Below are 15827 nucleotides of genomic sequence, written 5' to 3' on the forward strand. Positions count from 1 at the left end.
TGGGGGCTGTGCTCATGGAAGCGACCACTGCTCTGTGGATTCCATGGTCTCCATGCACCCCTCACTGAGCCACAGCTGCCGGGCCAGGGTATTCCAGCAATGGTTTCCATGGCAACAGAAACTTGTTCATAATGCACACCCACAGGGAGGTTTTTCTTTTAAATATCGTCATTCTCTGGGCTTTTGGGGAAACAGATGCCATGCCAAAAATCACAGTTGCGTTTCTGACAGTCATGTTTCTTTTGACCGTTTTCTGCATGGGTCTTCACTTTCAGAATTGAAAGGGCAATCTGAGTGCCATCAATGTCACTAAGGAACACTGTCTTGATTCCTCTGATGTGCCTGATCTGGACGAAAGTCAGCATACCTGGAATATTCGTCTTACTTTCAGGAGGGGGACAACACTAGTCATAAGGTAAACTGAACTGCCAGGCACCTGGACTCACCCCTAGAGGATTCCAGGGAAGTGAATGGGGAAAATGCGGCCTGGTCTTTGCATCTCAAGATATTTTAAGTATTTAGAATGTTCTTTCTCAAAATTCATTGTATGCAGAATGAACAAGCCATATCCTGAGAATGTAATATTCTCAGGTCCCTTAGTAGGATGAGATTTCATGTTCTAACCTCAGAAAAGGTGATACTATCAATGTTGCCACTAAAATCAAATCAAAGTCAATTAGTAATAGAGCAACTTGGATGACATCTGTGGGTGAGTACCCATTTCTCACTGGATCAGTAACACATTAATATGCAGACTGCTGGTGACAAATAAGCCACTGAAAATAATATAAACATCTGTGTCTGCATAAAGAGTGGCCATTTCATCAGGTCATAGGGTCAACTAATTTCTGTTAAAGGAGTTTAACTATTAGTATTCAGTTTGTCCTTGGGAACAAAAATAGGGAAAGCAATTCAGAGTGCTCCCTAGACATAAAGAAAAGGAGCCAAGCTGTGGCCGCCTCTGCCTGCAGAGCTCCGCTGCCTCTGCACCATTTGGTTCTCACTCCTCCACACCCAGTCCAAGAGCAAATGCAGCCGACTCTTACTTCAAGGCATATCCAGAATGCAGGCACCATCTCCCAGGGAGAGCAGCACCTCTTGTCTAATTACTGCCACTGGCCACCAAGCAGCTCTCCTGGCTTTTCCTCGCTCCCTACGGTGAATCTGCACCATGGTTGCTCCAGCAATCCTTGGGAAGCTGAGGCTGCGCCACTCTTCTGCTCGAAACCCTACAGCAGTTCCTACCTGAGAGAAAGACCCTTATCTGCAGGGGCTTTGCAGGCCTTCTGGTGCTCTGACTGAATCTCCCACAATTCTGCTCCACCACACTGTACACTGGCGTCAGGCCTCTGCTAGGTGCCTCCCTTGCAGCCAAGTCTCTGCTCACACACCCCACCCCCACCCAGCAACCTATTTAACATGGCACCTACCTGAACTCCAGGACCTGTGCAATGCCTTACTCTGCTCTGCAGGTTTTTCATGGCGTTTCCCACTTTGTTCCATACTAGACACGTCACTTGTTACTGTTCATTCCTGCCATCCCATTAGAGCACAAAGTTCAAGAGGTTAGGGATCTTGTTTTGTTCACTCATATGCCCCGAACACCTAGAACAGTGCCCTGCCCTTGGTTACAACAGACCAAGGGGCTGCCTGTCAAGACCTTCATACTTGGACCAACAAAAAACCCAGAATCCGAAACACACACCGGTCTCTGTGACAATCTCCCCGTGAGAGTGATGCATCAACCTGACCGATGCACTCATTACCCCTCTATGTAGCCATGCAGGTATAGGGAAAAAAAACACAGGTCTGATTCCTGTACTGAATCACAAAAAACAAGGGAGGAAAATTACATACTTCATGGAGAGCAACCCAGAGCTGGCAAGACCTGGCATTTCTCCAACACGGGCTGCTGGGTTCCCGATTCCCTTTCTTCTCAGCTGACCAGGAGGGCTGTCTTCTCCCTTTATTGCCTTTGGGGAAAAAAGATGCTAGTAATCATAAAATGCTGGGATCCACAATAAGGACAAAGTGACCCCAGGCCTTCATACACTTTCTGTTTGCTTTTGTTCCATGTGGTGGTGCAGGCAGAACATAATACTTGTAGTCACTGCCTTCATCTGAGTCTTACATACAGTATCAGGAGACAATGCAAGATTTTACTGAGAAAAGTGAATTTTTAATTATCTTGTGAATCTACTTAGAAAAACACACACAAGTAATGTTCACAACTATAAATTTAAACCTTTTGTACTAAAAAAAACCCACAAAACAACAAACACGTAACCACAGGCATGAACTGTAAACCTGTATTAATTATCAACTAGTCTTAAGGTTAATTCTTAGTAGTAATTCAATATTTTCCTCCTGGGCAATTGTAGTGTTTTAGCACCAAATGATCTCCCACAGAGGTACTCGTAACAACTCTGGCTGCCAGTGTAAGGAGATGCTTCCTACGCACTACTTCACACCCACATGGTGCACTCACACCCACACAGACGGGAGGCACATGGAGATGGGAGGCACACACTGACTTTCAGGGCAATGGAAATAAGACAGAGGGCACACGTGTCACACATCTTTAATGTAGTGCATTTGTAGAAAAAAGGCCAGCCTTCGCTCCCAGGCGTGCTCTCGTCCTTATAGTTTAATATCATGATTGAGAAGATGCAGACGTTATTACCTAAATATTATTCTATACATTCCATCAGTGTTCAGGAAAACACTTTAAATTGCTACTTAATTTACACCACAATTACTGGGTTACAGCTTTAGCTCATTGGCAATTTTGGAAGCAATATTTTTGAAAGCTATGGAAGTCCCTGATATCCGCTTAAACCGGACCCCATTCAGAGACAGTCTTGGCAGCTTGCACACTTCCATCTCCCACTGCACGAGGTTCTCTGCATGCCCATCGCCGTGGACACAGAAGAGTAAGAAGCGCTCTCTCTGCTCATAGTCGCAGTTATTGGCATCCAGCACTTTGCGGATTTCCCGCATCATGTCACTGGGATCCATGGAACTAGTGGTTTTCATGCTCCAGGTAAAGCGCAGGGAGCGAGGTTTTGCCTCTTTGTTTTCATCCTTTTGATCAGCAGATACGTTGCGACTGAAACGCACAGTGGCAGGTTTATTTTTAATTGCACAGGAAAACCAGCTTTTCTACTTTAGTTAGTTCATAATCGACACCTTCAATAGCATAACTAAGCTCCATTTAACTGAACAGACCCACATTTGGTTAAGTGTCTTTCTAAGAAGCAGTCATCTATTTTCTTCCCCCCTACAAAAATCATAAGCCACACCCCCAAAGAAAACATTTCTGGCTGAAAAATTTCTACCAGCCATCTGTACTTACTAAGATGAAGAAAATAATTTGTTAAACAGAATCCTTGGAAATCAGGAAAGGGAGAGTGAATGCTGAGAACCTCTTCTAGAGTCCAGCTCTTGCAGGCTGACGGCAGGTGGCCAGGAGCTGCCTGGGCTCCTCACAGGCCCAGCTTGGTGAGGAGGGGCTGCAGGCCACTCTCCAGCTCTGCTCTGCCTGGCTGCTTCTCCTCTACCATAATTCTCTTTAATTCAACTCAGCATAACCTGCATCGTAACTGTTACACTCAGGACAACCAGTGACTCAACATAGTTTAAAACTGCTTTCCCTGCAGACAGCCCAAGGTACTGAGCACACAAGAAGGGGCTGGGCATGGGCCATTCTTAGTCCCCTCCACCCACCTCGATATGATTCTTTAAGTTTTGTTATAATTTAAACCTACAGTTCCACAGTCAAAAATAATTCTCAGATTTTATTATCTTACACTGAAACAGAGAATTGAAACGTTAAACATTATCTGCTGCTGAGCAATGAAACAACCCATCTGAATACTAATTGTATGGGTCCATGAAGTGTGAGATCTGGTCCCAATACCCACGAGGCGGGGTCACAGTGGGGCCCCAGGCGCGGTTCTCTTGGCAACTCCAAGAACAGGCATCTACTATCTTATTGCTCTTGACATTCAATCATCACTGCCAGACTTGTTTATGTTCTCATGTGTACATCTGGATGCCTCAGTTAGGACCACAAATACCTAAAAGCCCTTGTGCATTAAAAACACCCAGTATATGCATGTTTAATACACTAAGTCCTGTGGCAAATTCATCAGATCTGAGGGTGAGCTATAGTCTTTGCTATGTGTACAGCTCTTCTGCAGGCTGCCAACCTACTGGTGAAATGTTGAATTTGGTACACATCCACTAAAAGTGATCAGAAGCTTCCTAGGTATAAAGTGCTGGTAAGTACTAAACAGGTCACAAAAATGAGTGAAGGCTCTCAAACTAAGTTTGGGTTGGGAGAGGGAAGCCTTTAGCTTAAGGAGGCAGCAGTAGCACAGGAAAGGTAGGGCAGCCCAATAGAGGGTGCTGGGAAAGGCAGGGTGGGTAAGGAGGACATGGCTTCCCGGAGGGGCTGGCGTCTGAGGAGCCATAAAGCGCCCACATCACTTCAACGACGCGACAAGTCTGTGTTGGGCAAAGGGAAACATCACACGCAAAGAGAAGGCAGTGGGAAAGCAGCCATGTGCTGAGGGCAGTCACGTGCACAGACCACCCGGGCCCAGGGTGCTTGTTCCTCACATCAGGAGGCAGGTACTCCGATTCCGTTCCTATTAGGGAAGGGGCCACTACAGGTTTTCATTCAGAAGTTACACGATCAGACCTATGCTTTAGAAAGGCCAGGAAGAGAGCTGATGGATTAACAAGGACCTGAACAGCATGGTGGTGATTAGGTTAACAAGGACACCAGTGGGAGAGATCTAGAACTAGCAAGTCAGTCTTGAGCCTATTTGGCGACTCCCCTAACCCCCAAATTCATACAATGACAGCTATAAATATTTAAAAGCAAAACACCCTACACAAAAACATTCTTAAAAAAAAAAATCTAATATGAAATACGAACATTCTACTCAGGATTTTGCTTGCATCCCTTGAGACCAGAACCATGCGAGAAGTCATAGACGCCTTGAAAGCGCTCCTACCGACTCCCAGGCCTCATTCGCGGTTGCCAGGACCAGGCAGGAGGGATGTGAATTTTAGCACCAAATACTAGGTGAGGCCAAAGTCAGGCTGGGATGACGCAGGCAGGCATTCGCCAGGCGGCGCGGCACTCCGGTGCCCTCAAGTGGCCACCGGGGTGCGGCGCAGCTCGTGGGCGGAGGCCTTCAGCAGTAACACACATCCACTTCTGAACCCACCATGCACAGCTCGCTAAGCAATCCTACAGGGCAAGAATGTGATGCAGGACATGCAGAAAAGGGCATCGTCTGTGCCACAGACATGAGGTAAACACCTTTAAAATATTTTAAGTAAAAATCATTTCCCTCACCTTGAGCCCTCATATCTCCCGTTCCTCTCATATTCAGTTGGAAGCCTCAACGAATACAATGTAGAAGCACAGAAAAGTGGGAAAGAGAAAAGAGATCTTACATACCGGTACACTGCCACCCATATACAAACATAAACATCATAGAACACACAAATCCAAAGCATTTTTGTCACCAGCTGAGCTTAGTAACATTCTGACTCAGTGGCCCTTTACGCATCCACACAGGCCAGGCAGGAGGCTGGCTGCAAACCTGCTTTATGTGCCCAACAGGTGTGCCTGCCCAGCTCTGGAACCGGAACATGCATGGCCTCCACCTGGAGCGGTTCTGACATCTTAATCACCCCCAAAAGCATAATGGGTTTCCAATGAAAAGGAATTAGTTCTATCAGTTGAATTCTTTATTAAATTACAATATTGTCTGTCCAAGGAAAAAACTGGCAAGTGGGAAGATTAATTCTGAAGTAGTCATGGCGTGGACTGCACACAGGGAAGCAGCACTCCTCTGTTTGGTAAGGCCACCGGTCCCGTCAGCGGGTGAGCCGAGGCACAGGCACAGTGAGGCCTCGGGGGCAGGTTTCTGGCCTAATCAGTGTGCATTCTAAGACAGCAAAGTTTTTGGTCTTTTGACTGTTATCATCAAAAAAATATTCATCCAGTAATACATTTACTACAGCACTTTAAGTAATGGGACCTCTTTCTTCAGTGGCAGGTGGGAAAGTGGCTTTCAGGAAGCACACTATTTACTCTTCCACTCTAAAAATGTTACAACATGTCTGGAAGGCAGCTGCCCACATCTCAATTTCTGAAAAACCTAAACCAAATAAAGCTGTAGGTCTGAATTTTATGCTTATTTCCAGTATTAGAATGTTAGCTAAGATCCCTGTCATTTTAAAGCCCTTGCAACTCAATCCTGTGAAATAAAGAATGACTAACACAATGACCACTTACCTTCTGCATGCTTGAGGCTACTCATTAATTGTACATTAACATTACTGAGCATCTCATTCTTCAAACAGAAGCATGCTAAGTGTTATTAGTAGAAAGACAGAATTATTTGGATGCTAAATAATTCTACCAAAGAAAGAAAATGCAGAGCATGCGTAGGCCTCTTGTTATATGGGTGCCAAAGTCCCTTCAAAAATGCCTGATGGAGTTAATCTGCTCTTTACAGTTTCCTTTTAAAGAAGTAAGTATTTAGTCCTCAGCAGAAAGTTTAGTTTCGAAGGGAAAAACAAAACAAAACAGGGCTAGAAAGCCAAACCTGTTGTTAATTGCAGGAGCCAATTTGGGGTGAGGATTGAAAAAAAATGTGTATATATAAATCCTACCTTTTGATAAACCTGAATGACATGTTTCTAAAAGAAATTAAGCCAAAAAAAAAAATTAACAAAAATGACTTGCACAAATTAAATATAAAATCTAGTTAATTATATAGAGAAAAAGAACAAAACAGAGGTCTTCTGTCCAATGAACAATGAAACAGTGACATTTGTTGAAAAAGTAAAATTAATACAGGTAATTGAGGATGTGACCTTTTAATCAGAAGTGTAAAAAACTACTTGTAAGAAAGAATTTATCAGTAAATATTGACATTAGCTGTAATTAAACTTAAGGTTCTTCAGATGGATATACTTTTAAGATAATAAAATCCAACCTTGTTAATGACTTGTTTGCAATGTACTAGTTATCAATTTCCTTCAGAATACCTTGTGAACAAGTCTCAGTTTCATATACATTAAAAATTTCATTATAAAATGTTTAACAATTAAGGGAATCATTACTTATTTCAGAAAGATGGTTTAAGCATTAATAGAACGTCTGTTATAGTAGTATAAGTCATCTAAAGACATAACTTTCTGGGGTTTAAAGTGAAATAAAACTTTTCAGTTAAGAGTGAAAATTAAATGGCAGGGTAACAAGTGGGGGCTTCATTTATATTATTTTATGTAAAGGCTAGAAGATATGTATTTAAAAATGACTATGCTTGCTAAAAAAATGTAAGATGCCTAAGTTGTACAGAACAGAATCTGACTAGAGAAATTCCAAACTACAGATCCAGTCTATAGGATCACGTGATCAGCATTCCTGGGCAAGTGCAGGCTAGGCTTGTCAAACTACTTCTAAAACTTACCAGCTCTGTGACTGAACATGGGAGACACTCATATATATATGCTGAGTGACTGACTGTATTAATGAATTTCTTGCATTTTTTAAAATTTGGGATAACTTTGGCATTGCCTCAGATACTGATCAATTAAAAAAATATCTAACTACTGTGGATAACTGCCAACCACTTCCTAATCAAATCAGAAGTGGTACAAGGCAGGGTTACATGCAGCAGAGATCATGCATGTGAAAAGATTTCATAAATAACTGAGTACGACAAATATAAAACATTATCTAAACTACGTTTTAGTTGAAAATTGATTAGAAGGTCCGTTTCCAAATCTCCTGAGAAGAGTTAGGGTTATGCACCAAGTACCTTTCACACTACTTTTCTAGACTTTCACTCCCATGGGCCTCTTGGGGTATAAAAAGGAGGAAGTAGAGAGCTGAGGCCCTCACAGGTGCCTACACCTATGCCTGGGCTGTTCTGCCTGCAGGGACCTCCCTGAAGGGCCAGGCCTGGCCCCCAAGGCCACACTGACACCCAGGGCAGAGCCAGGAGCAGAGTGCAGGCTTTCTGGTACCAGCTCTCTTCCACCAAGTCCCCAAAGGCCTTCTTTGCAATTCAGGCACTAGAACTTCAACCCCAGCAACTGTTAGGGAGAGAAGGAAGCTGACACTGATGGCAGCAGCAAGGACTCTTGATTATTTTTTTCAGAATGAACCAACTACAATCGAAGTACCGCATACCACAGAAGACGAAAGCCCTCAGTTTGCAAACTTCAATAGGAGACTATCTTCCTGCAAACATTTGGGGGTGGAAACTGTCTAGAAATTGCAAAATAAGGTGACACCCCTGGAATTTTTTAACAAGAAACCCCAGTCTCCAAATTCAATTCAAATTCATGAAATAAACTTGATTAGAAAATGAAGGAAAAGGAGCTCTGCCTGCTGTGGCCCTTTACCATCTTACACAGGGGACCCAAGCTTCTGCAATCAGCTAACCTGGCTCAGCACTTTTCTTGCTGCAGGATCTTGAACATGTGCCTTAATCTCTCTGCACCTCATTTCCAGTTTCTTCTATAAAGCTGGGTTAATATCTACTCCACAGGGCAGACTGTGGAAATTAAATGTGTATGAGAGAGAATGTGTGTGTGTACACATACATGTTTATAAATCTGAAACGAGCACATCTAGCTCCATAGATCTCTTAGCACATAGTAATCACTCACTAAATGGTAGCTGGTATTATTTTCATTAGTGATAGTATTAAGATGACCAAAAAAAGAGCACAAAGGAGACAAATTCAAAGATTTTAATGGTGTGCAAGGTTTTATTTAAGAGCCTGTTATAGACCAAAATGTAAGGATACAAAGCTGACTGTCCCATAACTAAAGTTTAGAGAGGCCTAACTGCTGCACATCCCCCTGCGACTGGAGCTCAGAGGGCCAAATGCCAGTTGACATTAAGCATGGTCAGGGAGGTAAAGAGCCAGGTGAGTGATACCTGGCTCCACCTCCTCCCACCCAAGTTTCAGAGGCAGATTCCATTCCAGCCTAGTCCCAGAAGAAGGAGCTGGGGGACAGGGAGGCCAGGGATAGGCCACCGGATGACCCTGAAAGGAAGGAACGATTATTCTGGGGGTCACCAGACTCTTCTTCGATTGAACTTACTGTCTCTCTCACTGGTCACAAATGGGTGCCTGAAACCTGGAGAAGCCCTTTCCACGATTCTGCTCTTCTGCCCAGTCTGGAATGGGGTGTCTCAGCAAAGGGGCCAAGGAGAAAGTAAGAGGGCAGACTGGAACTCTCTGACCTCTAGTCAATGCTAATGGATAGCAGAATTCCCCCCTAGGCTGGTATTCAGTGTCTTGGTGACAAACCACCTGGGGAAGGACAGTTTAATGTGACTCAGATATCTAAGTTTTAGATGACTGATCTAAAATAAACTATAGTGGACAAGTTAAGGAGATGCGAAGTGGTATTGAGCATACAGGTTAAAACAAAGACAGCTTGAAACAGAGCAGTAGGCTACCGGGCCACAGGGAGTACAGGGGAACAGACGTAGAGGGTGTCCATCATTTTAGACTCTGAGAAGACCCTCCCTGCTCTTCTGTAAGATACAGATGATGAACAAGAGGGGCTGTAACAGCAAACCTGCGGGGCAGTGTGGACATACTAACCCCAGCAAGGCTTAATTTCCAAGAACTTCCTCTGGGAGTCCTGGAACTGCAGGGGCTCTCAGGTTTCCTGGATGTGGTCCCAGCTAAAGGTGCCTTTGCCTATTTGCTTTTGGTGCAAAGCGCTATCTTTTTTTTCTACTCTTGCAGCAGGAAATGTTTCTAGGCTTTTGCAACCTCCAGACTACATTATGGAAAATAAAGTTAAACTATCTCAAGGGGCCCTTAGAGATTTCCCAAGCCCCAAAAGGACAGCTTCCTGGACACACGAAGGATTTTATATGTGACTAGACACTAGTTTCTTGCTGAGAATAAACCAGGGATTTTTAACTCCAAAACTACACCATCTAAGAGAGTGAGTTACTTTGGAAGAACAGAAGAACAATTTCAAGATTTAGACTCTAAGGAACGTAGTGCCCCTCAGAAGTGAGTGAGAGAAGAGGAAATGCCTCTGCCCAGTGCCGAGGGCTGATCACACCAAAGCCTGTCTTCCTCAGTGACTGCATACGGACCTGGGCTTTGCTGACCTGCAGGGAACCTGCACATGTGTGACCGAAGGGAGCCGTACGAACAGCAGCAGTACCCACCTGCCACCGCCAGAGAACCTACAGTGTCGGAAAGGACTCTGAGCTCAACTCCCATTCTAAAAGATTTTAACGTATAAGGTTAGATATTTAAACCAGAAAGCTGTGAACTATAGACAAAACGGAAAGCATATGGGCAGTGGCTGCACAACAGACAAGACATTTCTCCTTTTCCTCCTGTGTTTGCTCCACACAGCCAACCCCCCTGGCACTTACCTCCTTGTGAGTTTTGAAGTTAATTTACTAAAAAGATTAGTGGAACCTCGGCTTCGAGTCTGTGACAATGGTGTGGCTTCATGGGACAGGCTAGGTGAGGCTGGCGGGCCGTTGTAGGTAGCAGTTCGCCGCTCCCGGGGCTGGCCGTGGAATGTGCTGCGACTGGCAGTGCCTCGGGGGAAGCGGATTCGGTCTGGGGTGGCTGCACTGCTGACACTGTGTGTGGAAGCAACTGGAGTTCTCTGATCAGGAACAGTGCTGTGAATCAGAACGTAATAGTTTCTTACATCTTTGTTCACAGAATCCCAACTTTGGGGCAAACACAGAACAGAAAAATTTACAATCACAATATACCTTTTATATACAGTAGAGAAAATCAGTTATAATAAATTGAGGCCCAAGGTATTTTACAGGCTTAGGAGCAAAAGCTAAGTTTAACAGGAAAGGGTATCAAAGGAACAATGTATGATGAAGCAAAGCCTCGTGGAGTTCAAGGGAATAGTACATAAATATTTTCAAGGACAAGATCAGTGCAGGGAAGTTCTAGGACGGAGGATGGTGAGCTCCAGCTCTCTTCCTTTGTCTCCCTCTCAGATCACTCACATGCAGAGAGCCTTGCTGATATAAAAGACATGAAGGCTGTGCAGGTGAAACTGAAGAATAGGCAACTAAAAAGTGTGGAAGCACACAAACAGCCTAAGTGTTGTAAGGTTCCCCATGCTGAATACAACCTGGAGGAGGGGCTTCTTATGCCCTCTGTGGTATGCAAAGGCACGAGACACACACAGACAACCAAGGACACCATGAGACAGGATGCGCTTAACTAAAACCACACACAGGAAGGGCACTTTGTGGACAAGTGCAACAAAACCTTGGACTACAAAATCCACAGCACAAAATTGAGAAGCAGTGAGTACACATTAGTTTCACGAGGAATGTGCATTTTTCTTACATAGCCTTGAAGTTATCTCCTTCACTGTCTATTGGAGGTAGTAACATCATCTTGGGGTGCCCAGAGGCTGACATGGACATCGACTTCTGATGTCTCAGCCGACAGGTGGAAGATGTGGTACAAACTGAGGCAGGGCTAGCTGCGTAAGCGAACATTTCTGTCAGGCTGGGAGGGGGTTTGGGTTCAGGTAGAGGCAGAAACAACAGTATGACGGACCAATGACAAAAAAGAGCAACCTGTTGTTTAAAGCACGTCTTCCTCCCTAAACCATCTCATTTTTGTCAAAGAACAAAAATCTCTTAAAACTTGTTTTGGGGATTCTGGAGCAACTGCTACCCTGTAGCTGTATTGAAACAGTAATTTCTAAGGCTTGTTTTCTTTAAAGAAACAGCATTTTACAAGTCTGAATATTTTATAGGAGGGACAATGTCTTTGAGCTGTATATAAAAGGAAGGCTTTCCTAAAATGGTATCTCCAAACTGAAGTGATGAAGTAAATCTATGAATCCACTGTGTTCTCAACCTGTTCCCAAAGTACACTGCTGTATTTTAAATGGGTGAGTAAAATTACAGGTACAGTAACTAGTTGTTATTTATAAGGGATCCTATGTTGTTTAAGTATAGATGAGAATCTTTTTACTCAAAGGACATTCATTTCTTTACAAAAACAGTCAAAATCCCTAAGGGCTCATGAGTGCTACTTTTGTCAGGGTAGGAAAATGAGGATGAGCAGGTGCCCTGTATGCAGACAGAGAAAGAGGGGGCAGGAGGGCTGGAAGTCTGCAGCTGCACCTGCCATGGACAGCCACGGCATAAAACTGTCCGCACGAGTCTCACCATGACCGTCCTACTCCTGAACTCCAGCTCACTCACTGTGTCCTTGGAACCCCAAAGGGGGTAGTTTCTTTCCTTTAAGGATAATCAGGGACTTAGAATTCTGATCACTTTCAGTGGAAATCCTTTCAAAGCCTGAAACCTGGAAACACAGGGTTTCCCTTACCAGAGCTCCTTATCCAGAGCAACCATGACATCCTGTTGCTGCCAACTTCCCACAGTGCTGCAGCCAGCCCACCCTCTCCACTGCCCCCCACCAGAGCTTCATGTCTTTGCCAGGCCTGCTCCTCAGCACCTGTCTTCCCTGGTCTTTTCGATTTCACCCACACACCTCCAACCTGTCCACTGTACAGACAGGAACTTCCTAAAATATAAACCTGACCTTGTCATTCACCTGCTTATAACCTTTCAAAAGCACACTGAATCTTCAGGATATGAAGTCCAAACTCCTCCCAGAGCATCCAGGTCGCATCCTCAGGCACCTAGCCTGGGGCAGCCATCACTCCAGGCTTTGCCTTCTATTGCTACCTCCTGGAATTTGACTTCCTGGCCCTCTTGACGATGTGCAGGCCCTAGGTCATGCTATCAGATCAAAGAACTTTTGCAGGAGCTATTCTTTGTGCCTGTAGAGCTGGTGTTTTTCCATGTTCAACAAAATTCAACACACAAGGTCATCCCCTCCATGAAGCTTCCCTGATGCCCTCTCCCATCAGGAGTTTGCCATTTACTCTTGTGTCTCTAGCATGTGCACCTGCTACTGCATACCACACTGTATGGTAGTGATTCTCCCCTGCTTGAGCATCCTGAAAGCACAGCCTGCCATCTCACCAACGTGTCCCCAAGGCAGAAAGCCTCAGACAGGTGTCCCATAAATGCTCACTGAACTAGAAAGGTAAGTTAATGAAATGAGTCACTGGAATTCTGATAGTTCCAATATGAGGGAGATGGGTCTTTATAATAAATTATTCAAGAAGATCTGCTTTTCCCTGTATTTTTGTTTGAGAATTCTGCTCTATGACTTGGGAGAGTGGCTCTAATATAGTCAGAAGAGAACTGGAAACAAAGGCCTCATAAAGATAAGAGATTCAGCTTTGTGTTCTTGCCACTTGGCATCCACTCTTTCTTCTGTGGCAACACTTGGATTCTGCCAAGGCGGAAGCAGTGTTCTGGGCTCCAGATGTTGCTGACTCCACCCCAGACTTTCCTAGCTACCCTGCCATGACAGATTCAGAGATGGGCATATGGCCAGAGCCAGACCAACACAGACCCAGGAGACAACCCCAGGGCTTCTGTTTGAGCAGAGCTGAGTGTGGGAAGATGTCCAGTCTGATGCTGCTGAGTCCAAACAGGGAACTACTACAGAGGAAGCAAGACTATGAGACGGACCCCGACTCTCTCCCTGACATTCTGAGTTACAGGAACTAATAGATGAGATGCCCTTTTAAATTTAAGCCTATTTGGAGTGGTTCCTGTCACCTGCACACAGAGAGTTCCTACCTGCTTCAACTATTTGAAGAAATGTTTGGTTTCTCCCAATACATACATACACACACATATGTGAATAATATTTTTTTTAAAGATACAGATAAATACAACTGTCTTCTGTGCTCTATTATCTATTCAAGGCAGGTCAAGGGTCAACACACATTTTCCTTGCCCAGCTGCTGATATTCTCTTGTCCACATTAGAAGCTAGGATCAGTGGATGCATTAAGGGAGACAGGGGAAGCAGAGGGGTCAGAGAGTATTTGGCTTCTTCCCTAGAGAATATAAATGGTCCCAAAGACTCTGGAGAAGTAAGACTTTCAGCCAGCATGCTAAGCAAGAAGATGCTTGATTTATTCCCCATGAGGCACACTGCTCACTGGCTGGACAGTGTAGCCAAGATTTATAAGGCACATAAACATGGCAAGACTATCTGGACCAATACCCCTTGGATCTTTGGACCAAAAAACTGACCCTCCTTAAATTTAGAGACCTTTCAAAAAGGAAATGTAAATTGATATTTTCATTGTTGGTTATTAAAATTTTTGACATACTAGTCTTAAAGGCAATTAAATGAAATTTTTTTTTAAAGAAATGTAATCCATGTCGCAGAATGAGTTCCACAAAGCAAGCAACAAAACACGTTTTTTTTTACTTCTACGGTAGGCCTAGTACTGCAGTTTAGAAAACACTGAACTCAGTAAATGTCTGCTAAGTTTCAAATTTGTACAATCAAACTCACAAAAACTGTATGTACAACAACCCCAGTATCACAATGGAGTGTGTGTTCATCATGTTGGCTGTTGAAAGCTGCACAAAATTTTACTCCCAGAAAAGTGTTAAAATGACTGGCTGTTATTTCACAGGCTAGCCCACAACAATAGACATGGGCAACACAGTGGCTGCATTACATTTTTAGTGGTTCTAGGTCCAAGGGAGAACCACTTTTTAAACCTTTACTTACAGAAATAGCAATGTGTTTCTTAAAATTCGTGTTGCATGAAGTTCCTGTTAATCTTCCTAACTGCTTTGTATTTATATCTGATTATCTTTTAAAACCCTAAACCACTTATGGTTCTTAAAGGACAGGTACTTTACAATTTGTTTGATATGACATCTACCCCATATCAGAACATCCTGATATGAAATGTTTTGGTTGCTGATTCAAAGCATACTCAGTGACTAGGCAAAAATAATTTAAAATATAATCCAAAAGATATACGTGTTAGCTGTGATCAAATCTTCTCTGCTCAATCCCTGTGCCTTGATGCAGGACAAGTGGATAAATGGATAAAAGAGTAGAGCTTTTTTTTACAATTTTACTTGTGATAATACATAAAATTTATTTGGAAAGGTTCTTTTGTGCTTTATTATAATGACATCACACAACTTCTTTGGGGTTCCTCAAATGAACACCTTTCCACCAGCCTCTTATACATATATCTAAAAGCATATGAAAAAGCAGTTCAGAGTGTCTATGTTATGTAGGTTGGTTAGCAAAATTTTTAAGACTAAAAATTTTAGCCTTAAAAAAAAAATTTAATTTAAAACTAACACAATTTTAAAACTAAGAAAATACATTTGTGTCTGAACAATTTATCCTCAATAATGAAAGCTAGCATTTGTTGAGCTACTTACAACATGTCAGTGTCTGTGCTAAGTGGTTTAAGACTCATTGTAAACCTAAACAATGTTGACAGAGTTAAAACAATTGAAGATGTAATTATATACCTTATTTATAACGACTGTTAGTCAATTTGAGAACCTGGCCATTTTCTTAGACAGACATCAGAAGCAGCAGAATAATTACATCAGCAGGATTACAGCAGAAGGCAGAGTGGACTTTAGCAAGTCTGGTTTCAAAATGAGAGACTCACTTAGAAAACTACTCACAGATTTAGAAAACCACTCACATGATTGTCTCAAAGCAGCAATTTGCCAAAACCCACAGCTTTTCACTAGATACCAATGATTAGCTTTATTTTTCACATAGCAAAGCTGCTAGAAGAGGAAGGCTGCTTTATTAAGGATCAATAAAGTTAATTTTAAATGAAAAAAATCTATTAAAATTATATTTCAGGAGGCTCTAAAACATCATCCCA

General features: G+C 43.2%; 1 protein-coding gene across 18 annotated transcripts in view; it reads right to left on the reverse strand.

Moving 5' to 3' along the window:
- Positions 1–2565: 2565 nt before the first annotated feature.
- MARK3 (microtubule affinity regulating kinase 3) overlaps positions 2566–15827 on the reverse strand; it is a 92763-nt gene continuing 79501 nt past the window's right edge. For 4 of the 18 annotated variants that reach the window (XM_073241787.1, XM_073241790.1, XM_073241791.1 and 1 more), the window contains 5 exons: positions 11409–11573; positions 10457–10714; positions 6700–6726; positions 5372–5416; positions 2566–3109 (listed from right to left, as the gene is read on the reverse strand). In XM_073241787.1, the coding sequence (XP_073097888.1) occupies positions 2764–3109; positions 5372–5416; positions 6700–6726; positions 10457–10714; positions 11409–11573 (841 nt within the window). In that variant the 3' untranslated portion in view covers positions 2566–2763. The other 14 variants (XM_073241796.1, XM_073241797.1, XM_073241793.1 and 11 more) reach the window with 9 other exon arrangements.

The sequence above is a fragment of the Manis javanica genome, chromosome 8 (genome assembly GCF_040802235.1).
Source record: "Manis javanica isolate MJ-LG chromosome 8, MJ_LKY, whole genome shotgun sequence".
NCBI lineage: Eukaryota > Metazoa > Chordata > Mammalia > Pholidota > Manidae > Manis > Manis javanica.